This window comes from Alosa alosa, chromosome 10, assembly GCF_017589495.1.
Source record: "Alosa alosa isolate M-15738 ecotype Scorff River chromosome 10, AALO_Geno_1.1, whole genome shotgun sequence".
NCBI classification, from domain to species: domain Eukaryota; kingdom Metazoa; phylum Chordata; class Actinopteri; order Clupeiformes; family Clupeidae; genus Alosa; species Alosa alosa.
In genome coordinates, this window is record NC_063198.1 from 34,343,182 (window position 1) to 34,370,681 (window position 27,500).

General features: G+C 42.8%; 1 protein-coding gene and 1 long non-coding RNA gene across 3 annotated transcripts in view; one reads left to right on the forward strand and one right to left on the reverse strand.

The window, feature by feature from the left end:
* Nucleotides 1–27,500, reverse strand: part of c1qtnf12 (C1q and TNF related 12) — a 34,795-nt gene that overhangs the window by 4,956 nt on the left and 2,339 nt on the right. For both annotated transcript variants that reach the window (XM_048255579.1, XM_048255578.1), the window contains exons 2-5: nucleotides 14,638–14,742; nucleotides 13,259–13,355; nucleotides 6,314–6,495; nucleotides 1,582–1,696 (exon numbers count right to left, since the gene is read on the reverse strand). In XM_048255579.1, coding sequence (XP_048111536.1) covers nucleotides 1,582–1,696; nucleotides 6,314–6,495; nucleotides 13,259–13,355; nucleotides 14,638–14,742 — 499 coding nt within the window. The remainder of the gene's footprint in view (nucleotides 1–1,581; nucleotides 1,697–6,313; nucleotides 6,496–13,258; nucleotides 13,356–14,637; nucleotides 14,743–27,500) is intronic.
* LOC125302424 lies at nucleotides 18,553–18,930 on the forward strand. The gene is made up of 3 exons (XR_007194903.1): nucleotides 18,553–18,699; nucleotides 18,745–18,774; nucleotides 18,843–18,930. It is a non-coding gene; the product is annotated as an uncharacterized LOC125302424 (long non-coding RNA).

Sequence of the window (27,500 nt, forward strand, 5' to 3'; positions counted from 1 at the left end):
TTCAACAGGCAGACACACACACGCACACACACACACACACACACACAGTCTAACATTTCAGGGTAGCAGCATGCTGGCGTGTGCACTTTCCTCTATTGCCGCAGACTTCCTGGATGGCAGAATGAGTCATAGAGCTTCTGTAGGATTCACAGATCTGATTCAGAGATTCAGATGCCACTGGGCTCTCTGCAGCACTTGGGCCTGGCCTACTACACCTGGCCTACTACACCTGACCTACTACACCTAGTACACCTGGCCTGGCCTACTACACCTGGCCTACTACACCTACTACACCTGGCCTACTACACCTGACCTACTACACCTGGCCTACTACACCTACTACACCTGGCCTGGCCTACTACACCTGGCCTACTACACTACTACACCTGGACTACTACACCTGGCCTACTACACCTGGCCTACTACACCTACTACACCTGGCCTTCTACACCTGGGCTACTACACCTGGCCTTCTACACCTGGCCTACTACACCTGGCCTTCTACACCTGGCCTACTACACCTGGCCTTCTACACCTACTACACCTGGCCTACTACACCTGGCCTTCTACACCTGGCCTACTACAACTACTACACCTGGCCTACTACACCTACTAAACCTGGCCTACTACACCTGGCCTACTACACCTGGCCTTCTACATGGATACAGCTGTCTGTCTGTGTAGCTTAACCCAGATTCTAGGTGTTCATGGAGTAGTGTGGACTAAACTAGAGGACACACACACACACACACACACACACACACACACACACACACACACACACACACACACACCTCTGCTGATGTGCAGGTTGGTGAAGAGCTGGTAGATGTCACACACACACACACACACACACCTCTGCTGATGTGCAGGTTGGTGGAGAGCTGGTAGATGTCACACACACACACACACACACCTCTGCTGATGTACAGGTTGGTGGAGAGCTGGTAGATGTCACACACACACACACACACACACACACACACACACACACACACACCTCTGCTGATGTGCAGGTTGGTGGAGAGCTAGTAGATATCACACACACACACCTCTGCTGATGTGTAAGTTGGTGGAGAGCTAGTAGATATCACACACACACACACACACACACATCTACTGATGTGTAAGTTGGTGGAGAGCTAGTACAGTAGATATCACACACACACACATACACACACACACCTCTACTGATGTGTAAGTTGTTGGAGAGCTAGAAGATATCACACACACACACACATACACACACACCTCTGCTGATGTGCAGGTTGGTGGAGAGCTAGTAGATATCACACACACACACACACACACACACACACACACACACACACACACACACACCTCTGCTGATGTGCAGGTTGGTGGAGAGCTGGTAGATATCACACACACACACACACACACACACCCCTCTGCTGATGTGCAGGTTGGTGGAGAGTTGGTAGATATCACACACACACACACCTCTGCTGATGTGCAGGTTGGTGGAGAGCTGGTAGATATCACACACACACACACACACACCTCTGCTGATGTGCAGGTTGGTGGAGAGTTGGTAGATATCACACACACACACACACACACCTCTGCTGATGTGCAGGTTGGTGGAGAGCTGGTAGATGCCGGTCAGTGGTGCGGTGAAGCGTCCAGAGGAGAGGTCAAGTCCCGCCCCCCTCACAAAGCCGCCTTTCGCCATTGGCTGTTAAGACATCGGGATTAAACACGTTAGTAGAGGCCAGTACTGACCATCACAGGGTGAAATGGAAATGACTTCAAGACCGGCAAGATTTGATCCTAAAAGAGAGTATCTGATTTTCAGACAGTAAACAGACATTAAAGAGCTCTTTCACCTAGAGTGCTCACACACACACACACACACACACACACACATTAAAGAGCTCTTTCACCTAGAGCGCTCACACACACACACATTAAAGAGCTCTTTCACCTAGAGTGCTCACCACACAGGATCTGTGTGTGTGTGTGTGAGAGGGCAGACTTGAACTTATTTAGGCCATGGGGATGAGGAGGCGGGAACCAGTCTACACACACACACACACACATACACACACACACGCACACATACGCACACATCACACACACACACACACACACCAGTCAGTAGTAGCCAGCTACTCCAACACTGAAGTTATCATTTTAGGGGATTTTAATAGTGATTGGTCATCTGCTCAACCTTTTAAACCCCTCTAAGCCAACCACTATTAATAATTTATTTTTTTCAAACAAACCAGATAAAATTACTGTCAGTGGAGTCTTTGAGCTCGGGGTTAGTGACCACTGTCCTACTGCTTGTGTTAGGGACACTCATCTGAAGAACGACCCCCTCCGCCCCCGCATCATTACAAAGAGGAACCTGAGGCATTCCGATGACCAAGCCTTTTCGAGTGACTTGTATGGCAGCAGCATTCACCGTACAAGCGAATTTGCAGATGTTGAGCCCTTTTCACTGATGTCTTTCTTTCGGTTGTTAATACTCATGCCCCCCTTAAGAAGTTTAGAGTAAAGAACAGATCGAATCCCTGGTTCTCATCAGAACCGCAGCCGTACTTCCATCCAGAAATACTCTAATAATAGCTCTGGCCAGACACCCCAACTCTGACACTGATTGGGCCTTCTTCAGAAAAAATAGAAATAAATGTGCAGCAATGGTGAGGCAACTTTCACCAACTATCCACCTATCCAACTATCCACCTATCCAACTATCCACCTATCCACCTATCCAACTATAGAGGCAAGCTAAGTCCAACTATCAGCTCAACTTGCTCTCCAGCTCTTACTCAAACCCTACACTCTTCTGCTTTCAAATCTATTGGTGGTACTGTAACTCTTCTGGAAAGCTTTCAAATCTATTGGTGGTACTGTAACTCTTCTGGAGCTTTCAAATCTATTGGTGGTACTGTAACTCTTCTGGAAAGCTTTCAAATCTATTGGTGGTACTGTAACTCTTCTGGAAAGCTTTCAAATCTATTGGTGGTACTGTAACTCAACTGCCTCACTACCAAGCTCTGTGATGACTGACTCCTGTAGCTTTTAAGACCCATTAGAAATTTGTTCTGCCTTTCACAAACACTTCGCTGTAGCCGGCCACATCTTTGAGAAGAATGTAAGCAAGTCTTACAATTTAAACCACAATCCTGACAACGCCACCTCTTTAAGTACAGGTGAAGCACACACTAATCCCGGCGCAGTGAGCTGCCTGCATCAACAGCGGCGCTCTGGGAGCAGTGAGGGGTTAGGTGTCTTGCTCAAGGGCACTTCAGCCGTGCCTACTGGTCGGGGTTCGAACCGGAAACCCTCCGGTTACAGGTCCGAAGTGCTAACCAGTAGGCCACGGCTGCCCCAATTAGACCCACATCAATCCGGTTTCAGAGCACAACATAGTACAATCACAGCTGCGACCCGGGTCACCTATCTGCTCTGCCTGGGTCACCAATGTAACGATATCTGCTCTGGATAGTAGGAGGCACAGTGCTGCACTTTTTGTAGATCTTTCCAAAGCTTTTGATACTGTGGATCACAATTTACTCTTACAAAAATTAAATGCCATTGGGTCTGACTCTAATACCTGCAAATTGTTTCACAGTTATCTTAACGAGAGATTCCAATGTGTAAAGTTAGGAGCAAGTAAATCAGACTTCCTGCCTCTAACGAAGGGTGTCCCACAGGGCTCTGTCTTCGGACCTGTCCTCTTTCCCATCTACATTAATGACATCATATCTTTCCTCAATGTCCACCTCTATGCCGACGATACCATAATATACTGTATTGCTGATTCTATTAAACTTGCACTCGATCTTTTGCAATTAGTTTTCAATGCCCTGCAAGAAGCCCTCTTTAAACGTAAGCTAGTATTAAATGCAAATAAAACTAAATTTATGTTATTCTCTCAATCAAAAAACATTGACTCTAGTTTATGCACACTGAATGGTGTTACAGTAACATTGAGCAGGTATCAGTCTATATCGGTATATCCACACACACACAGCACAGGGAAAACACTCACAAATCACACACACACACACACACATCCACAGACACACACACAGCACAGGGAAAACACTCACAAATCACACACTCACAGCACACACACACAGAACAACCACTCAGGAAAAATATTTACAAATCACACACAATTGTAAACTGGTAAGAAGACTGATGATGATATGGCTGCACAACATTAGGCTAGGCTATAATTATAAACCAAATGTGATTAGCACAACATTAGGCTAGGCTATAATTATAAACCAAATGTGATTAGCACAACATTAGGCTAGGCTATAATTATAAACCAAATGTGATCATCCTACAGGCTGTTGTGAAAGCCCATTGAGTGTGGAGAGCTGTGCGGTGTTACAGTTTGATAGTGCAGATTATTGACACAGGACAGGTTCTGCACCCTGGTGTGCGTGTGTGTTTGAGACGGGACAGACAGAAGAAGAGAAGGTGGAGCTCCCACATTGGACCAATATGAAGCCATGCCCATCACATAAAGCCCCTCCCACTCAGTACAAAGCCCCTCCTACCCAACGCAACTGACCCAATACAAAGCCCCTCCCACCCAACGCAACTGGACTTTTAGAGATTATTTATAAACTTGTGAAAACACTGATTTGTAATCATTTGATTGACCCACCTGCAATCTGCAATTTTATCTGGTAAGCTGACCCTCAATTTGCCCAACCCAAAGGTCACTGGTTGACCTGCTCATCACTGGTAAGTTGTTAGGTTACGGACGCTGGCAGACAGCTGGACCTAGGCTACTCTGCAAAAGATCTTCCGTGGACGCCGAGCTGTTGCTGACCTGCGAGCTGCCGTGCCAACTGCAGACTAACTGGGCCTCTGACATCCTTCCATCCATCTGTGAGCAGTGCACTTCACTGTCTGGTCGAGGGGATCTCTCGGACAGCTGGACCTAGGCTACTCTCATGAAAAAGATCTGCCGTGGCCGCCGAAGCTGTTGCTGACCTGCGAGCTGCCATGCCAACTGCAGACTAACGTTAACGGTGAAGAGCTGCAATCTCACAGAGCAACAAACGGTCGCTGTTAAAGTCCACCGAGTTGTGGATCTACACGATTGCCCAAAACTTCAGACTGTGCTTCCAGTGATCTCCAGATTGCAGTCTACAAGGCCTAACGTTAACGTTATCTCCAGACTGCCAGTGAATTCACCGGGTTGGTCTTAATGTATTTGTCATGTCTTGATGTCATATGGGCACGCATGACTATGCCGCCCATCCGCATCTTTTGTCTTGTTAATGTGTCTTGTTTTGTGGAGCGCTTTGGGTTGCACTATGTGCATGTTAAATGCGCTTTAAAAATAAATCTGACTTGACTTGACGTGCATACACAGTATGTTAACTTCATCTGGTTTATGCCATTTCTAGGCTTGAATGCTTGACCTCTTCAGACAGATAGATAGATAGATAGATAGATACTTTATTCTTCAGACAGCTAAAACCCTGTAGTTTCTTTGAAAACAATCAGAATAATTGTTTGAAGTACTTCCACAGAGTTAGAGGCTAGAATATTGTTTTCTAGTTAGTTAGTATTTGGATTGTATAAATTGGATTAATATTAGTATTTGGATTGTATAAATTGGATTGGATAAAACAACATGGCTATTCTATTTCTATGGATTCTTGTGTATATGTCACGACCAAATATGCTGCATCTACACAGTGCTAAGGGTATACACTACGGCACTACTATGTTTAGAGTAGTAGAATGTTTAGAGTTTGCTGCACCTACACAGTGCTAAGGGTATACACTACACAGTGCTAAGGGTATACACTACACAGTGCTAAGGGTATACACTACACAGTGCTACACAGTGCTAAGGGTATACACTACACAGTGCTAAGGGTATACTCTACACAGTGCTAAGGGTATACTCTACACAGTGCTAAGGGTATACACTACACAGTGCTAAGGGTATACACTACGGCTAGAAGGCAGGGAAGCAGCGGAGGGGGAGGGAGCATTTTTGATTAAATTTAATTGAAACATAGTAAGATTAATTTGACAATGTAAATCAATATATATATTGTACATATTGTACATAAAAAAAGGTTGTCATGTATGGATTCCCAAGAGTCCAAGCTTTCAAATGGTGTATAATATATTACTATGCTACATAGCAATATGGATGCAATATGGATGGAATACAATTGATTAGGAATGTTGGGGAGGTGGGGATGCACTTTTTGTAAAATTCGGGGTACCTGTAATATATTAGGTTAGGAATGGGGTGTGTGTGTGTGTGTGTGTGTGTGTGTGTGTGTGTTTTCATACATACTATCTGAAAGTTGTGCATCTCTGCCATGCCTCTCTTCTCCACTATGATTGGCTGTTTTAGTTTGCAGTGGAAGGCCTCCTCGATCCGCCGCAGATACATTGTGTCTCCCAGGGCAACCAGTCCTGCCGAGGGGGTGGGGCTTATTCCTCCCTCAACTGCCAGCTCCCTCCGCTGCGTCGCCTCTGATTGGACAAACACACACTGACATCATTCATTCATTATTTCTGTGACAAGTATGTATGTTGTGTAGTAGTGTGTTTAGAGTACTAGTGTGTTTAGAGTAGTAAGGCTTTGAGTAGTAGAATGTTTAGAGTAGTAGTGTTTAGAGTAGTAGAATGTTTAAAGTAGTAGAATGTTTAGAGTAGTAGTGTTTAGAGCAGTGAAGTGTTTACAGTAGTAGAATGTTTAGAGTAGTAGTGTTTAGAGTAGTAGAATGTTTAAAGTACTAGAATGTTTAGAGTAGTAGTGTTTAGAGTAGTAGAATGTTTAGAGAAGTAGTGTTTAGAGTAGTGAAGTGTTTACAGTAGTAGAATGTTTAGAGTAGTAGAATGAAGTTTTATAGTTGGCTTAGAGTAGTAGAATTTAGGAGTAGCAGTGTTTAGAGAGTAGTGAAGTGTTTAGAGTAGTAGTGTTTTAGGAGTAGGTAAGTTTTAGAGTAGTAGTGTTTAGAGTAGTAGTGTTTAGAGTAGTAGAATGTTTAGAGTAGTGAAGTGTTTAGAGTAGTAGTGTTTAGAATAGTAAAAAGTTTAGAGTAGTGAAGTGTTTAGAGTAGTAGTGTTTAGAATAGTAAAATGTTTAGAGTAGTAGAATGTTTAGAGTAGTAGTGTTTAGAATAGTAGTGTTTAGAGTAGTAGTGTTTAGAGTAGTAGAATGTTTAGAGTAGTAGTGTTTAGAGTAGTAGTGTTTTGTAGAAGTTTGGTTAGGAGCAGTGAGGTGTCGAGCAGTAGTGTTTAGAGTAGTAGAACGTTTAGAGTAGTAGTGTTTAGAGTAGTAGAACGTTTAGAGTAGTGAGATGTTTGGAGGTAGTAGTGTTTATAATAGTAAAATTTTAGAGTAGTAGAATGTTTAGAGTAATGAGTGTTAGAAGTAATTAGAAGTGTTAAGTAGTAGTGTTTAGAGTAGTAGAAAGAGGTGTTTAAATTAGTAGTGTTTAGAATAATGAGTGTTAAGTAGTAAAGATGTTTAAGTAGTAAGTATTTAAGTAGTAGTGTTTAAGAATAAACAAAGATTTAGAAGTAGTAAGTGTTTAAGTATTAGTGTTATAATAGTAAATTTAGGGAATTTAGAATGTTGAAAGTAGTGATGTTTTAAGAATAAGCCAAAATTAGTATTTGATAGTAGTGTTTAGAGTGGTAGAGATGTTTAGAGTAGTGGTGTTTGGGTGGTGAAGTGTTTAGAGTAGTAGTGTTTAGGTAGTGAGTGTTTAGAGTGGTAGAGATGTTTAGAGTAGTGAAGTGTTTGGAGTAGTGAGATGTTTGGGTAGTGGTGTTTAGAGTAGTGAGTGTTTGGAAGTAGTGAAGTGTTTGGAGTAGTGGTGTTTGGAGTAGTAGAGATGTTTGGAGTAGTGGTGTTTAGGTGGTGGAGGTGTTTAGGTGGTGGTGTTTAGAGTGGTGGGGTGTTTAGAGTAGTAGTGTTTAGAGATAGTAGTGTTTAGGTAGTAGTGTTTAAGAGTGGTAGAATGTTTGGGTGGTGGAGTGTTTGGGTAGTAGTGTTTGAGTAGTAGAATGTTTAGGTAGTGAGTGTTTAGGTAGTAGTGTTTAGAAGTAGTGAAGTGTTTGGAGTAGTGAGATGTTTGGGTAGTGGTGTTTGAGATAGTGGTGTTTGGAGTGGTGAGTGTTTAGGTAGTGAGATGTTTGGAGTGGTGGTGTTTGGGTGGTGGTGTTTGGAGTGGTGAGTGTTTAGGTAGTAGTGTTTGGGTAGTGGTGTTTGGGTGGTGGTGTTTGGAGTAGTGGGAATGTTTACAGTAGTAGTGTTTGGGAGTAGTGGAATGTTTAGGTAGTGAGTGTTTAGGTAGTAGTGTTTAGGTAGTAGAATGTTTAGAGTAGTGAAGTGTTTGGAGTAGTGAGATGTTTAGAGTGGTGAGTGTTTAGGTGGTAGTGTTTGGAAGTGGTAGAATGTTTTGGAGTAGTAGTGTTTAGAGTAGTAGAATGTTTAGAGTAGTGAAGTGTTTAGAGTAGTAGTGTTTAGAGTAGTAGAATGTTTAGAGTAGTAGAATGTTTAGAGTAGTAGTGTTTAGAATAGTAGTGTTTAGAGTAGTAGTGTTTAGAGTAGTAGTGTTTAGAGTAGTAGAATGTTTGGGTTGTGGTGTTTAGGTAGTAGTGTTTGGGTAGTGGAGATGTTTGGGTAGTGGTGTTTAGGTAGTGAGTGTTTAGAGTGGTGGGGTGTTTAGGTGGTAGGATGTTTAGGTAGTGGTGTTTGGAGTGGTGGAATGTTTAGGTAGTAGTGTTTAGAGCAGTGAAGTGTTTACAGTAGTAGAGATGTTTAGGTAGTAGTGTTTGAGTAGTAGAATGTTTAGAGTGGTAGAGATGTTTAGGTAGTAGTGTTTGGAGTAGTGAGATGTTTAGAGTAGTGTTTAGAGTAGTGAAGTGTTTAGAGTAGTAGAATGTTTAGAGTAGTAGTGTTTAGAGTAGTAGAATGTTTAGAGTAGTGAAGTGTTTAGAGTAGTAGTGTTTAGAGTAGTGAGTGTTTAGAGTAGTAGTGTTTAGAGTAGTAGAATGTTTAGAGTAGTAGTGTTTAGAGTAGTGAAGTGTTTAGGTGGTGGTGTTTGGGTGGTGAGGTGTTTAGGTAGTAGTGTTTAGAGTGGTGGTGTTTGGGTAGTGGTGTTTGGAGTGAGTGAGATGTTTGGAGTGGTGAGTGTTTAGGTAGTGGTGTTTGGAGGTGGTGGTGTTTGGAGTGGTGAGTGTTTGGAAATTAGTAGTGTTTAGAGGTAGTAGTGTTTGGGTAGTGGAGATGTTTAGGTGGTAGTGTTTAGAATAGTGGTGTTTGGAGTGATGGTGTTTAGAGTGGTGAGATGTTTGGAGGTAGTGGTGTTTAGAGTAGTAGTGTTTAGAGTAGTGAAGTGTTTAGAGTAGTAGTGTTTAGAGTAGTGAGGTGTTTAGAGTAGTAGTGTTTAGAGTAGTAGAATGTTTAGAGTAGTAGTGTTTAGAGTAGTAGAATGTTTAGAGTAGTGAAGTGTTTAGAGTAGTAGTGTTTAGAATAGTAAAATGTTTAGAGTAGTAGAATGTTTAGAGTAGTGAAGTGTTTAGAGTGGTGGTGTTTGGGTGGTGAGATGTTTGGAGTGGTGAGTGTTTAGAGTGGTGGTGTTTAGGTAGTGAGTGTTTAGAATGGTAAAATGTTTGGAGTGGTGGAATGTTTGGATTAGTGGTGTTTGGAGATAGTGGTGTTTGGGTGGTGGTGTTTGGAAGTGGTGGTGTTTGGGTGGTGGAGATGTTTGGAGGTGGTAGTGTTTGGGTAGTAGTGTTTGGGTGGTGGAGATGTTTGGGTGGTGGTGTTTGGGTGGTGGTGGGGTGTTTGGGTAGTGGTGTTTGGAGTGGTGAGATGTTTGGAGTGGTGAGATGTTTAGGTGGTGAGATGTTTGGAGGTAGTAGTGTTTAGGTAGTGAGATGTTTAGAGTGGTGTTTAGGTAGTAGTGTTTGGAGTAGTGGTGTTTGGAGAGTAGTAGTGTTTAGAGTAGTGAGGTGTTTAGGTGGTGGAGATGTTTGGAGTGGTGAGATGTTTGGGTGGTGGTGTTTGGAGTAGTAGAGATGTTTGGAGTGGTGAGTGTTTAGGTAGTAGTGTTTAGAATGGTAAAATGTTTAGAGTAGTGAGATGTTTGGGTGGTGGAGTGTTTGGAGTAGTGGTGTTTAGGTGGTGAGATGTTTAGGTGGTGGTGTTTGGGTGGTGGAGTGTTTGGGTAGTGGTGTTTGGGTGGTGGTGTTTGGAATGGTAAAATGTTTGGGTGGTGGAGTGTTTGGGTAGTGGAGATGTTTGGAGTAGTGGTGTTTGGAGATAGTGGTGTTTGGAGTAGTGGTGTTTGAGATAGTGGTGTTTGGAGTGGTGGAGATGTTTGGAGTGGTAGTGTTTAGGTAGTGAGTGTTTAGGTAGTGGTGTTTGGGTGGTGGTGTTTGGAGATAGTGGTGTTTGGAGTGGTGAGATGTTTGGAGTAGTGGTGTTTGGAGTGGTGAGTGTTTAGGTAGTGAGATGTTTAGGTGGTAGTGTTTAGGTAGTGGTGTTTAGAGTGGTGGGGTGTTTGGGTAGTGGAATGTTTGGGTAGTAGTGTTTAAAGTAGTAGTGTTTAGAGTAATGAGTGTTTTAAATAGTAGAATATTTAAGCAAATATGAAATGTTTAGAATAAAGTGTTTAGGAGCAGTAGAACGTTTAAGTAGTAGTGTTTAGAGCAGTAGAATATTTAAGTAGTAGAATATTTTAGGAGTAGTGGTGTTTAGAATAAAAGTGAGGCAGTTTAGAGTAGTAGATGTTTAGAGTGAGCAGAATGTTTAGAGTAGAAGTGTTTAAGTAGTAGTGTTTAGAATAGTAGTAGAGTGGTTTAGGAGTAGTAGAACGTTTAGAGTAGTAGTGTTTTAGAGTAGTAGTGTTTAGGGAGTAGTGAATGTTTAGAGTAGTAGTGTTTAGGAAGTAGTAGAATGTTTAGAGTAGTAGAACGTTTAGAGTAGTAGTGTTTAGGAAGTATAACGTTTAAATGTTTAGAGTAGTAGAATAGCAAAATGTTTAGAGTAGTAGAATGTTTAGAGTAGTGAAGTGTTTAGAGTAGTAGTGTTTAGAGTAGTAGAATGTTTAGAGTAGTAGTGTTTAGAGTAGTGAAGTGTTTAGAGTAGTAGTGTTTAGAATAGTAAAATGTTTAGAGTAGTAGAATGTTTAGATTAGTAGTGTTTAGAATAGTAGTGTTTAGAGTAGTAGTGTTTAGAATAGTAGTGTTTAGAGTAGTAGAATGTTTAGAGTAGTAGTGTTTAGAATAGTAGTGTTTAGAGTAGTAGTGTTTAGAATAGTAGTGTTTAGAGTAGTAGAATGTTTAGAGTAGTAGTGTTTAGAGTAGTAGTGTTTAGAGTAGTAGAATGTTTAGAGTAGTAGTGTTTAGAGTAGTAAAGAGGTGTTTAGAGTAGTAGAATGTTTAGAGTAGTAGTGTTTAGAGTAGTAGAATGTTTAGAGTAGTGAAGTGTTTAGAGTAGTAGTGTTTAGAATAGTAAAACGTTTAGAGTAGTAGAATATTTTAGAGTAGTAGTAATTTAGTGATAGGCAGAATTTTAAATGGCAGTAGTGTTTAGAGCAGTAGAATGTTTAGAGTATTTAAGTGTTTAGAGTAGTAGGAAGGTTTTACAGTAGTAGAATGTTTTAAGTAGTAGTGTAGTATTAATTTCACAAATCTAGACGAGGAAAAAATGTTCACTTTTTCCATGACTAAAGACGAAACGATAACTGAGGCTGCACTAATGTCCTGGAAACACTGACTAAGACTCATCTTAAGATACATTGTTGTTGGCCTAAAAAAAGACGAGACTAAAATGTTTTGCATGAAAATAAAACTAAGATAAAATTCTCTTCCATTTTCGCCTACAAAATGAGAAGACAGAATAGCTGTTACCTTTCAAAATATTCCAGAATGAGTTCATGGGTTCTAAAGCAGCTTTCCTGTAGGCTAGTCTACGTGCTGTTTGCTGCAACCCTGTGGCTGCAGCAGGAAACTACATGGAACAAGAACACCGGAGATTTCTGCCAGAGTTAGGCTTTATGCCACAATGCTACATACCCAGAAGCTTCTCTCATACATAGACAAATCAACATCCCCAGAATGTCCATACCTAACATTTCAACCCCAACTATTTAACTAGTTACACTGATGATGCAAAGTTTGCTAACAAAGTAAGTTAATATGGAAAAGTTAAGTAGCATTAGCTAAGATTGAGAGTTTGTGTGTGCGTTTGATACATATACATATCTAAGCGTGGCGGAGTAAAACATTCATACTTTTTGGATCCAAGACAGTGTTCTCAAACTTTTTTCAGATGAAGGACCACTTAACTAATCAATAAAAAGAAACGACGGACCACCCTAGCTAAAAAAAAATAGACCCTAACAGTATATTAGCCTACACAATAATCAAATGAACCACCTTGTATTGTCTTTGCACTTTGTTTAATTGTGTCAGAGGATTCATATGAACTTTAAACTGGCATATCTGGCATAGACAGTGTTGTAGAACAGTTTGAATTTACATACAAGTTGGTTCAATATTGCAAATCATCTATATTATATTTTAACACGCCTGCTCGTGGACCACTTGGGATAGCTTAGGACTACACACTTTAAGAAACACTGGTCTATGAAGATCATGACAGTGGTCCAGTCAAATCTTTTACTGTCTATAGTAAAATACCAGCCGAGCTATAACTGTAGCCTCGACTTTACCTGTGCATGTACTGACTGACAAAAAATCAGAATGAGTAATTATAACAGTCGAAAAGTAGCCCTGTGGACACACAATATTGTTAGAAAATTGAGATGTGAAACACTATTTGACTGAAATGGTAATCGAAATAATTTGTTATAAAAAAAAAGACTAAAAACGCTTTTGACTAAAACTGACTGAGACTAAGATAGCTTTAGTTTTTCTTTGACTAAAAACTAGACTATAAATGACGAGACTTTTAGTTGACTAAAACTTGACTAACAAAAAAAATTATATTTGAATGACTAAATATGACAAAGACTAAAAGGACATTTCATCACAAGACTAAGACTAAATAAAAAAATAGGGTGACAAAATTAACACTATAGTAGTGTTTAGAGTAGTAGAATGTTTAGAGTAGTGAGGTGTTTAGAGTAGTAGTGTTTAGAGTAGTAGAATGTTTAGAGTAGTAGTGTTTAGAGTAGTAGAATGTTTAGAGTAGTAGTGTTTAGAGTAGTAGTGTTTAGAATAGTGAGAACCATGTGTTTGTGGCCATGTCCACCTCTGATCATCTGTTTGAACTCCTGCAGGAGGACGCTCTGAGTGACGGCTGCTCCTGGCAATCCTGGGGGGCCCCGAGGTCCTGGGGGGGGACCTGGCTGGGGGGGTTACAATGGTTACAATCAGATGAGTGATAATCAGATATAATCAGACTTGTGCTGTACACGCATAGGTGAGCGCTGTCTGCACATAAGGGGATATGTCAGTTAACGGCCTTAAATCTAAGTGATTTGGCCTTCTATGCTCCACTCCACTGATCTGAATCATTTCTGCAAAAGCTCTAAGATTAGTAGCCCTTCTCTGCTCCACTCCAATGTTTCTCATGCTCAGCATCGTCGGCAGCACATGTGACGTTTGAGCTGTTGATGGAGGGAAAGGTGGTCACTAGGGGTGTGAATCTCTCATGTAAAAGCCGATACGATTCGCATCTAGATACATGGGCACAATTCGATACAAGAAAAGATACATGTTTATAAAAAAAATTCAGCGATTCGATGCGATCTACGATTTGATGCAATTCGATGCAGTCAAGAATGGAAAGCATTCTGAAAGATTTTTTATAATTTGCTAAAGGTGCACATTAATTTTATATTATCAATTATCATGGTCATGGTTGTCAATTAGGCAACAAAATGTGTGAATATGATTATCTAAACTGAGGTTTGTTTCATATACTGTATTGAAATGAAAAAAGAATAGTCTACATTTCAGTCAAACACAGCAGCCAAATACAACATAAAAATACATTTTTATAGACTTTTATAGACAGATTTTATAGAGTTATATCTGATTGTTTTCATGGAGCTGTAGCCTTGTTGAGGTAAGAAAATACCAAAAAAAATAAAACAGTGCTTAAGACACTCTTGGCCTTTTCTTATATAGGCCTAGCCTACCCTACAAGAATTATAATTATTATTTAACATTAAGGAAATCCCTTCATCAAAGGTAAGGCTACTCTACAGACTATCGTTGCTGTTTAGGAATGCTATAAGTGCTTAATTTCGCGCTGGATTTCGAAAAACAAAAGCCGACCGAGTGCAAGTTGTCACATGCTTAAGTTGCAATAGATGTATGGGTAATGAGGTCATTTGACAACTTTGGGCAAAGAATGTAACCAAAAACGAACAGCATTACCCACAATTCCGTGCCACGTATAGTAACTGGAAGTAGGGTGAACACGGTGCTTGGAACGTAAATGAGAGTCTGAGCGAGCAGAAAAGGTTGTGCACCGATTCATAACAAGTAAATCGATATAACGACCGGTTCATTTCAGTTTTTTTCCGATACGGGGCTTCACGTATCGATGTAGCCGTATCTTACACGTTAAAAACGGATACCGATACGTATCGGTTAATCTTTACACCCCTAGTGGTCACAAACCAGAGTTTTCTTTTTGTTCCGGCACCGACGTTGAAGCGAGTCATCCGGACGGTTGACAAAATCCCTCCAGGACCCCTGAGGATCTAATGCATGGAGCTCCGTAATCTGGGAGGACAGAGCGAGAGAGAGGGAGAGAAGGAGCAAGAGTAAGAGAGAGGAGAGGGAGAGAAGGAGCAAGAGTAAGAGAGAGGAGAGGGAGAGAAGGAGCAAGAGAGGAGAGGGAGAGAAGGAGCAAGAGTAAGAGAGAGGAGCAAGAGTAAGAGAGAGGAGAGGGAGAGAAGGAGCAAGAGTAAGAGAGAGGAGAGGGAGAGAAGGAAAGGTAAGAGAGGAGAGGGAGAGAAGGAGCAAGAGTAAGGGAGAGGAGCAAGGTAAGAGGAGGAGAGGAGAGAAGGAGGAAGGAAGAGAGGGAGGGAGAGAAGCAAAGGTGAGGAGAGGGAGAGAAGGAGCAAGAGTAAGAGAGGAGAGGGAGAGTAAGAGAGAGGAGAGGGAGAGAAGGAGCAAGAGTGAGAGAGAGGAGAGGGAGAGAAGGAGCAAGAGTAAGAGAGAGGAGAGGGAGAGGAGCAAGAGAGAGGAGAGGGAGAGAAGGAGCAAGAGTGAGAGAGAGGAGAGGGAGAGAAGGAGCAAGAGTGAGAGAGGAGAGGGAGAGAAGGAGCAAGAGGAGAGGAGAGGGAGAGAAGGAGCAAGAGTAAGAGAGAGGAGCAAGAGTAAGAGAGAGGAGAGGGAGAGAAGGAGCAAGAGAAGAAGGGAGAGTAAGAGAGGAGAGGAAAACAGAGCATGAGTGAGTGAGATTGGATTCTCTCTTTCTTTTCCATCTCTTTACTAAATGTGTCTTGCTAACTGCTAGCTCCTAACTGCTAGCTCCTACCTGCTAGATCTGGATATCTCAGCTCCTTCCCATACACAACAAACATATATTTGAAATATATTTTCACTATATATTTGTTAAATATGTCAATATTCAAAATTGAAACACTGAACTTTGTTTTCTATTTGACCCACAAATCTTTGTTGTCAATTTAACATGTTATTATTTTGCTTCTATCTAAGGCCTATCTGGGGCAGTCATGGCCTACTGGTTAGCGCTTCGGACTTGTAACCGGAGGGTTGCCGGTTCGTACCCCGACCAGTAGGCGCGGCTGAAGTGCCCTTGAGCAAGGCACCTAACCCCTCACTGCTCCCGGAGCGCCGCTGTTGTAGCAGGCAGCTCACTGTGCCGGGATTAGTGTGTGCTTCACCTCACTGTGTGTACACTGTGTGTACACTGTGTGCTGAGTGTGTTTCACTAATTCACGGATTGGGATAAATGCAGAGACCAAATTTCCCTCACGGTCTCAAAAGAGTATATATACTATATATACACATTATACTATCTAAAGACCCCTGTGTGCACGTGTGTGTGTGTCCTATCTAAAGACCCTAAAACATGATTTTGAGGCTTTCAGAGGGTCTCAAGATTTCATCAAGGTTTTTTGGGGGGGACTGCCACACTCATTGTGTTGGTGTATGTGCGTGTATGTGTGTTTGTGTCGACGTGTGTGTGTGTGTGTGTGTGTCCAGTCCTGCAGTCTGTGAGCGCTAGTTCATAATGGCTGCTGGGTATCAGTGTAGATTCCTTCCAGGGCAGGCTGTGTGTGTGTGTGTGCGTTTGTGTGTGTGTAGATTCCTCCCAGGACAGGCTGTGTGTGTGTGTGTTTGTGTGTGTGTAGATTCCTCGCAGGACAGGCTGTGCATGTGTGTGTGTGTGTGTGGATTCCTCTAAGGGCAGGCTGTGCATGTGTGTGTGTGTGTGGATTCCTCTAAGGGCAGGCTGTGTAAACTCCTGCAGCAGAGGGCTGTAGTGATGCCAGAATAGGCCGCCATCATTAATCCCATGGCACTCACACACACACACCCAAACCTGTCACAGCCTGGAGCTTCACTGACACCTCAGAACAGGACACAGTGTCTCACACAGCAGCTCCAGCAGTCAAACACACTCAGACACAGACACACACATACTATATTAGCACATATGCATAACCCCTCCCACAGCCTGGATTGTGGCCGTACTTAATACTTAACACTTGACCAATGGCTGTAACCCTATTACTTCAACCTATTCTTGCGCTGATATAGTTTTTTATATTATGTCGTCTACATTATTCTCTTATACGTCCATATTTATTTTATGCTGGTCTCTAGACTTTATTCTTGCACTGTTGCACTGTTGGACTTGCTCATTTGCACCATCGCCATGACACTCACTCTCATAGAGCACCTTACCATGCACACAGAATCACAGGCTCAGTCCCTGCCCTGTCACTGCAAGCGCCTCATGCTTAATCATCCTTAAGCACACTATGTGGATATTTGATTTAGTTTATTTAGTATTTTAGTATTTAGTATTTTAGTTTGTTTTATCTTCTACTGCCTCTATTGTGCAGTGGAGTTTTTTAATTTATATACTTATTTTACTTTTTCTGCTGTAAGTGCATGTTGTTTGTGATGCCTGTATGCTACTGAGACCTTGAATTTCTTAGGGATCAATAAAATCTATCTATCTATCTATCTACATACCACACATACACACACACACTCATACCACACTACTAAAACACACTCTCAGCTGAGTACTATTACACACACACACACACTACCACACTACTACAAAACAGACAAACACAAATACATACTGTACACACCAGACTACTAAAACACACTCACAGCTGACTACTGTCACACAGTAGACTACTAACACACAAACACACACAGCAGACTACTAACACACACACAGCAGTCTAAAACACACTCACCACTAACACACACACACAGCAGCAGACTACTAATACACTCACACACACAGCAGACTCCTAAACACACTCCCACACACACCAGACTACTAACACACACACACACAGCAGACTACTAACACACACATCAGAATACTGTGGGCCAGATGTGGATGTGCTGCGGCTGCTGCAGTGTGTGTGTGTGGTGAGATGTAGTGTGGTGTGTGTGATGAGGTGTGTTTGTGTGTGTGTGTGTGTGGTGAGATGTAGTGTGGTGTGTGTGATGAGGTGTGTTTGTGTGTGTGTGGTGAGATGTAGTGTGGTGTGTGTGATGAGGTGTGTTTGTGTGTGTGTGTGTGTGTGTGTGGTGAGATGTAGTCCAGCAGTGGTGTGTGTGATGAGGTGTGTGTTTGTGTGTGTGTGTGTGTGGTGAGCTGTAGTCCAGCAGTTGTGTGTGTGGTGGTGGTGTGTGTGTGTGTGTGGTGAGCTGCAGTCCAGCAGTGGTGTGTGTGATGAGGTGTGTGTGTGGCGAAAGCTGCAGTCCTGCAGAGGTGTGTGTGATGAGGTGCATTCCAGTCTAGTATAAACATGCAGATATGCGTCATGGGCCGCTTATGAAATCTCACACGGATTAAACCACACGGCACCTTCATAACCTCAGCCTCTTACGGAGGGAGCTCTCCTGGATTAGACAGAGTGTTTATGTGTGTGATATAGCAGGAACTCTCCCTCCTCACAAAACACACCCCTACTGCTAACACATCACTACTGCTAACACACACACACACCACTACTGTTAACACACACATCACTACTGCTAACACACACACACCACTACTGCTAACACACACCACTACTGCTAACACACACATCACTACTGCTAACACACCACTGCTGCTAGGGTTTCCACCAGGATTTTCCTGATTGTCCCGGATTTTCATGGTCTGTCCAGGAACATAAAAATAAAAATCCTGGACAATGAATGTCCCGGATTTTTGTACATGATGCGCAAAATGTGTATTTCAGTTTAATTGAAGCGTGTCCATAAACGTATGCACAGCCTTATTGGCTCTACAAAAATGACGTAGCATAACATGGGTGGTGGTGGTGGTGGGGGCACGCACCGTGGAGGTTCATTAGAAATGGTAAGATGGAGACGGAGAGTGTGTGGGACAAGGAGAGACAGAGAAAGGAAAGTATCCAGTGGAAATGAGTGGAGAGACGGATGACGATGAGGGTGCAACAGGAGGTGATGGCAGTGGAGAGACGGATGACGACGAGGGTGCAACAGGAGGTGATGGCAGTGGAGAGACGGATGACGACGAGGGTGCAACAGGAGGTGATGGCCAGTAAAGAAAAAACAAAAGGGGTGAACGTGCTTTAACAGTGACTGGGTTAAACAGGAGAAGTACGCTATGTGGCTAAAACCATGCCCAGGTGAACGTGCTTTAACAGTGACTGGGTTAAACAGGAGAAGTACGCTATGTGGCTAAAACCATGCCCAGGTGAACGTGCTTTAACAGTGATTGGGTTAAACAGGAGAAGTACGCTATGTGGCTAAAACCATGCCCAGGCCATCCATTTTATGCAAGCTGCTCCCTGTGCCCAGCGAAATTTCTCATAAAACATGAAGGAAAAAAAGCATTAGATGACCACGTCAAAAGTAAAAAACATCAAAATCGAACCGAAAGCTCATGTCAAACAAAGGCAATTTTGTCCTTCATGGTGACAAAATCATCGCAAGACAAGCACTCTAAGTGATCAGGTAAGCTGTTTGACATTACACCTTACAAGACAAGCACTCTAAGTGATTAGTTAAGCTGTTTGACACTACACCTTACAAGACAAGCACTCTAAGTGATCAGTTAAGCTGTTTGACATTACACCTTACAAGACAAGCACTCTAAGTGATCAGGTGAGCTGTTTGACATTACACCTTACAAGACAAGCACTCTAAGTGATCAGGTGAGCTGTTTGACACTACACCTTACAAGACAAGCACTCTAAGTGATCAGGTGAGCTGTTTGACACTACACCTTACAAGACAAGCACTCTAAGTGATCAGGTGAGCTGTTTGACACTACACCTCACAAGACAAGCACTCTAAGTGATCAGGTGAGCTGTTTGACACTACACCTTACAAGACAAGCACTCTAAGTGATCAGGTGAGCTGGTTGACACTACACCTCACAAGACAAGCACTCTAAGTGATCAGGTGAGCTGGTTGACACTACACCACTCTAAGTGATCAGGTGAGCTGAATGACACTACACCTTACAAGACAAGCACTCTAAGTGATCAGGTAAGCTGTTTGACACTACACCTTACAAGACAAGCACTCTAAGTGATCAGGTGAGCTGAATGACACTACACCTTACAAGACAAGCACTCTAAGTGATCAGGTGAGCTGAATGACACTACACCTCACAAGACAAGCACTCTAAGTGATCAGGTGAGCTGTTTGACACTACACCTCACAAGACAAGCACTCTAAGTGATCAGGTGAGCTGTTTGACACTACACCTCACAAGACAAGCACTCTAAGTGATCAGGTGAGCTGAATGACACTACACCACTCTAAGTGATCAGGTGAGCTGAATGACACTACACCTTACAAGACAAGCACTCTAAGTGATCAGGTGAGCTGGTTGACACTACACCTTACAAGACAAGCACTCCTAAGTGATCAGGTGAGCTGAATGACACTACACCTTACAAGACAAGCACTCTGAGTGATCAGGGTGAGCTGGTTGACACTACACCACTCTAAGTGATCAGGTGAGCTGGTTGACACTACACCTCACAAGACAAGCACTCTAAGTGATCAGGTGAGCTGAATGACACTACACCACTCTAAGTGATCAGGTGAGCTGAATGACACTACACCTTACAAGACAAGCACTCTAAGTGATCAGGTGAGCTGGTTGACACTACACCTTACAAGACAAGCACTCTAAGTGATCAGGTGAGCTGAATGACACTACACCTTACAAGACAAGCACTCTAAGTGATCAGGTGAGCTGGTTGACACTACACCACTCTAAGTGATCAGGTGAGCTGGTTGACACTACACCTCACAAGACAAGCACTCTAAGTGATCAGGTGAGCTGAATGACACTACACCACTCTAAGTGATCAGGTGAGCTGAATGACACTACACCTTACAAGACAAGCACTCTAAGTGATCAGGTGAGCTGGTTGACACTACACCTTACAAGACAAGCACTCTAAGTGATCAGGTGAGCTGAATGACACTACACCTTACAAGACAAGCACTCTAAGTGATCAGGTGAGCTGGTTGACACTACACCACTCTAAGTGATCAGGTGAGCTGAATGACACTACACCTTACAAGACAAGCACTCTAAGTGATCAGGTGAGCTGAATGACACTACACCACTCTAAGTGATCAGGTGAGCTGGTTGACACTACACCACTCTAAGTGATCAGGTGAGCTGGTTGACACTACACCACTCTAAGTGATCAGGTGAGCTGAATGACACTACAGCACTCTAAGTGATCAGGTGAGCTGAATGACACTACAGCACTCTAAGTGATCAGGTGAGCTGAATGACACTACACCACTCTAAGTGATCAGGTGAGCTGGTGACACTACACCACTCTAAGTGATCAGGTGAGCTGAATGACACTACACCACTCTAAGTGATCAGGTGATCAGGTGACGCTACACCTCACGTTGCTACATCTGGTTCTTACAGACTGAAAAATGACATTATTTGTTTTTATTCCACATAAGCAGAGAAGAAGAACCTAATGATGTATTCCCCCTTTTTTCTCAATACTGCCCCCAGGTGTCCACAACTAAAAACTGTTGAAAATATAACAAAATAATAAAGGTCTGCTATTAAATAAAGCAATTAACTAAACAAATAACTAGAATTTTAGCTATACAATTGTCGCTTAGAATGGCGGTTTTATCTTGGGTTAGATGTCTTAAAGGTTGCTTACAAACAAAAAGGTCGATTGGATGGTCAAAATGTCCAGGATTTTTGTCAGACACAGGTGGCAACCCTAACTACTGCTAACACATCACTACTGCTGCTAACACACACCACTACTGCTAACACGCACACACCACTACTGCTAACACACACATCACTACTGCTAACACACACCACTACTGCTAACACACATCACTACTGCTAACACACCACTCCTGCTAACACACACATCACTACTGCTAACACACCACTACTGCTAACACACACATCACTACTGCTAACACACACCACTACTGCTAACACACATCACTACTGCTAACACATCACTGCTGCTAACACACACATCACTACCGCTAACACACCACTACGGCTAACACACACACACATCACTACTGCTAACACACCACTACTGTTAACACACACCACTACTGCTGACACACACATCACTACTGCTAACACACACACACATCACTACTGCTAACACACACACACATCACTACTGCTAACACACCACTACTGTTAACACACACCACTACTGCTGACACACACATCACTACTGCTAACACACACATCACTACTGCTAACACACACCACTACTGCTAACACACCACATTTATCCCCCTCTGCCCTTCATATTGATTAATGCTACTTCATATAAGTAAAGCGCTGAGAACAGTCTAATAATCTGACATCAGAAACACGCCATCGCTGTCAGCGCTCGTGCTGCTGACACAGTGGCTGCGTGATGACTGGTTAATTTGGCCTTGATCATGCAGGAAATTTCAGAATGTCGACTGTATAGGCTAACCAATCATTAATTGCGAGTTTCAATGGAAAAGTTTAGATAGGCCTAACTGATGCAACTGAGATGGAGGACAACTCCACTTAGAGTAGAACATATTGTCCAAAGCAACTAACATTAGGTGAGGAGATATTTGCTGAATGTCACAAAAATGTCACGGGCAGCCGTGGCCTACTGGTTAGCGCTTCGGCGCAAACTCTTCACTGCACTGTAGCCAATTAACTGACAGTGTGACAGTAGGCTAATTATTTTCTGTACAATAATTTATTTTTTCAACTTTTGCAGTATTACGCACTTGGCTACAGAACGCAAATCTGCAGGAGAGAGAATGCACATACGCAGCGATGACAAATGTAGGCTATTTGGTTACCAACAAAGAATGGAACCAATTCACTAACTCAAGACTTCAATGCCATCATCAACAACAATCATAAACAACATTTTTTACACAACAAAAACAGAAAGGCAGCAAAGGTAGAGGAGTCATTTCAGGTAAGAACTGATCAGGTCAATTGATACGCTTGTCCAAACGTACCCTGTGTGTGGACGAGAGAGATGGTCTCCTTTCCTGATTCTAGCCAATTAGAGCATGCTGTGTGTTACACTACCGTCTCAGTCAAACAGGTGCAATGATTAGGTGCTGGAGTATGGATTAGGTGCTATTCCACTATGGAGTATGGAGTTTGCTACTGCATTAGGTGCTATTAATGAGTATGCTACTGCTTTAGGTGCTATTAATGAGTATGCTACTGCATTAGGTGCTATTCCACTAATGAGTATGGAGTATGCTACTGCATTAGGTGCTATTCCACTAATGAGTATGCTACTGCATTAGGTGGTATTCCACTATGGAGTATGGAGTATGCTACTGCATTAGGTGCTATTCCACTAATGAGTATGGTACTGCATTAGGTGCTATTTCACTATGGAGTATGCTACTGCATTAGGGGCTATTCCACTATGGAGTATGCTACTGCATTAGGTGCTAATACACTATGGAGTATGGAGTATGCTACTGCATTAGGTGCTATTCCACTATGGAGTATGCTACTGCATTAGGTGCTATTAATGAGTATGCTACTGCATTAGGTGCTACTCTTGGTATGCTCTGCTCACTCCAAATAGTATACTCCACACGCACACATGCAGCTGATGCGTGCCACCTTAACATGATGCGTGCCACCTTAACATGATGTGTGCCACTTTAACATGATGTCTGCTACTTTAACATAAATATTCTCCGTATCAGGTGAACAACTCTATTATTTTCACTAGTAAACGTACACGCATTCAATGTATCCTTGTTTTATCTTTTTAAGTAGAAACGACGTTGAAACATACATACAGTATATACCTACAAAAGTTGAAAATAAAAACAACACACACACACACAAAATAGTTTATAAGACCTGACACGCTGCTGCGTCTTTTACCCATCCCATTCCTCTCTTTACAAGCTTTCACACACACATGTAAACTCTCTCTCTCTCTCACACACATACACAGTCTAACTCACAGCCAGACACACACCCCTGGCGAGAGAGGTGTGTTTGCACTGTAAACACTTGTACCTGTTCAGGCGGCGGGATGTTTGCTTTTAGTCTTGGAAGGGTGGGGAGCGAGGGCGTGGGGGAGGCGCTCAAGAATGTGTGTGTGTGTGTGTGAATATGTGTGGTGAATGTGTGTGTGAATATGTGTGTGAATATGTGTGGTGAATGTGTGTGTGTGTGTGGTGTGTGTGTGTGTGCGTAAGGGAGAGAAAGAGAGAGCGCTCTGTATGATCAGTGTGTGTGTGTGTGTGCATGTGTGTATTTTTGTGTGAGTGTGTATGTGTTTTTGTGTGTGTGTGTTTGTGTTTTTGTGTGAGTGTGTTTTTGTGTGAGTGTGTGTGTGTGTTTTTTGTGTGAGTGTGTGTGTGTGTGTTTTTGTGTGTGTGTGTGCGTGTGTTTTTGTGTGTGTGTGTTTTTGTGTGAGTGTGTGTGTTTTTTTGTGTGAGTGTGTGTGTGTTTGTGTGAGTGTGTGTGTTTTTGTGTGTGTGTGTGTGTGAGTTTGTGTGTGTGTGAGAGTGTGACAGGAGGGAGGTGTGGATCTAAAGCAGGAATGTTAACCCACAGGCTGGTGAAGTCATCTTTGCAACCCACACCATCATGGCAGACTAGACTGACTAACATACCCCACACACACACACACACATGACAGTGCACAGGAACATGAACATGCATGCACATTACAACAGATAAATACACACACACACACACATGACAGTGCACAGGAACATAAACATGCATGCGCATTACAACAGATAAATACACACACACACACACCAGAATGCACACACACTTGTGTAAAGATTTTTAAATAATCACACCTCATCACAGACACATACACACCTGTGCAGACTCTCACACACACTCACTGGCTTCTTGTTTACAGAGGGAATGAAGCCTTAAGAGCTGCAGCACCCAACATGAGGGCACAGCTCTCACGCGCGCGCACACACACACACCACAAGACCAGCACACACACACACACACAGACATACACCACAAGACCAGCACACACACACACACACCACAAGACCAGCACACACACACACACAGACATACACCACAAGACCAGCACACACACACCACAAGACCAGCACACACACACACACACACCACAAGACCAGCACACACACACACACACACCACAAGACCAGCACACACACACACCACACCAGACCAGCACACACACACACACACACAAGACCAGCACACACACACACACACACACCACAAGACCAGCACACACACACACACAAGACCAGCACACACACACACACACCACAAGACCAGCACACACACACACACACACACATATACAACGCAACCAACTCCCAACATGAGGGCACAGCTGTCTTCTCAGCTCACGCACACACACACACACACACCACAAGACCAGCACACACACACACACATACAGTACACACATATACAACGCAACCAACACCCAACATGAGGGCACAGCTTTCACGCACACACACACACACACACACATATACAACACAACCAACATCTAACATGAGAGCACAACTCTCACACATACCCAACGCAACCAACACCCAACATGAGGCCACAGAAACACACACACACCACAAGACCAGCACACAAACACACACACCACAAGATTAGCAAATAGCACACATACACAACGCACCCAGCACCCAACATGTGTCCACAGAACACACACACACACCACAAGATCAGCACACACACATTCACAGACACACAAACACCACAACCAGCACGCACATTCACACCACACTGGGGCAGCCGTGGCCTATTGGTTAGCGCTTCGGACTTGTAACCGGAGGGTTGCCGGTTCGAACCCCAACTAGTAGGCACGGCTGAAGTGCCCTTGAGCAAGGCACCTAACCCCTCACTGCTCCCCGAGCGCCGCTGTTGTTGCAGGCAGCTCACTGCGTCGGGATTAGTGTGTGCTTCACCTCACTGTGTGTGCTGTGTGTGTCACTAATTCACGGATTGGGATAAATGCAGAGACCAAATTTCCCTCACGGGATCAAAAGAGTATATATATGTATACTATATATACTAAACACACACAGCAGTGAGGGGTTAGGTGCCTTGCTCAAGGGCGCTTCAGCAGTGCCTACTGGTCGGGGTTCGAACCGGCAACCCTCCGGTTACAAGTCCGAAGCGCTAACCAGTAGGCCATGGCTGCAATGACGTGTGTGTGTTTGAGAGCCACACAGCTTGAACACAGCTTGCAGTGACGTGTGTGTGTGTCCCTATTTGATTGTAAAGACCAAGCAGCGCCGCATGCAGCCTCTTCTCTACCAACACAGAGTTGCCAAAGCCAAACCTGGGATTTCCCCTGGGAAAATAAAGTATATCTATCTATCTATCTAAACCTGCACGTCTGTGTGTTTGTATGTTTGTGTCTGTGTTTGTGAGTGTGTGTGTTATTAAACGTGTGTATGATTGTGTCTGTGTTTGTGAGTGTGTGTGTGTACTTGTGAGATTGTGTCAGAGTGTAAGTGGGCAACGGTGCATGAGTGTTCTGTATGTTAAAGTATTAACATGTAACCAGTACATGTTATGTTAAGTATGCATTCATTAGCTGAGTCATTAGCTAAATTTAGAGACTCGTGACTTGACTTGGACTTGAGCACTGAATGACTCGAACTTGGACTCGGACTCGTGCATTCGCACTCACGATGACTCGTCGAGGACTCAACTTTTTTTTGTAATATATCATAGGGCTATAATTGTAGTATGTCATTAGGCTATAATTTGCTATATGGTTTTAATATCTAAATTATTTGTAATACTAATTTTAGTTCAAAGGGAATGTTAGGCTACTGCTTAGGTGTCATAGTACATGCCAAGTCACATCATGTTCACATGCAAAGCAAACTACCGTTAACTTTAACACCAAAATGCCTGGAGACATGGCCGCCGCTATTTCAATGTAGTATTGCCAGGGAATATTAGTTCTCATACATGACATGACATTGCCAAGATTACACTCAGCCTAGGTTAAACATCCCACACTGCTGCTGGATAGCTGATCATCGTGACTTGGTGAACAGTGTTTTTCCTGACTGACGCGAGAAGCGAGGTTCCATTCATTCATTTTCATTTGGGGCGTGCCCTGCCGTGCTTCTGTCTGTTAATTTGCAGCAGGCTATTATCGGATGAAAGAAAAATAAACTGAACATTTTCCCAATCAAGATATAGCATACTTCTTAATTTTGGTGTCATAAAATATAGAAGCATAACATTAAATTGCCTAGTAGAGTGTCCATGTAGAGTGTCAATATAGGCCTACGTGTCTGCGCAAGTGAAACTGACAAACTGAACCTCTCGTGGGTAGGCCAGAAACAACTATAGGCCTATTTAAAACCACGAATTATGTTCAAACGAGCGATTTGATAGCCTAATCCACTGCACGAAAAAAAAGGAAATAGCCACTTGTTCTATTTCTATGAATATCGTAGCAAATAGTAGCCTATGGTGATGGCAGCTTAAAAAAACATTTATTTCACTCATCTCGCTGAAATAAACGTAGAATGTGGCCTGTTGCGCAAATAAATTAATTGGGACGATGATCTGCATCTCCGTTAACCGAAAGCGAGTTTTCATCTCCATTGTTGACGTGAAATATGTCTCCATAGTGTCAGTGAAGTGATAACATTATGCAGTTGCAGGTAGCCAGTGTTCACATCACGGGAGTCAGAAAGAAGCTACCAAGACGGGCCTGCTCTGTTTCTGTCCCTCCCAAACTGCGCTAAAATTGTGTAGTCTATTTAACAGCCAGAATTTTAAA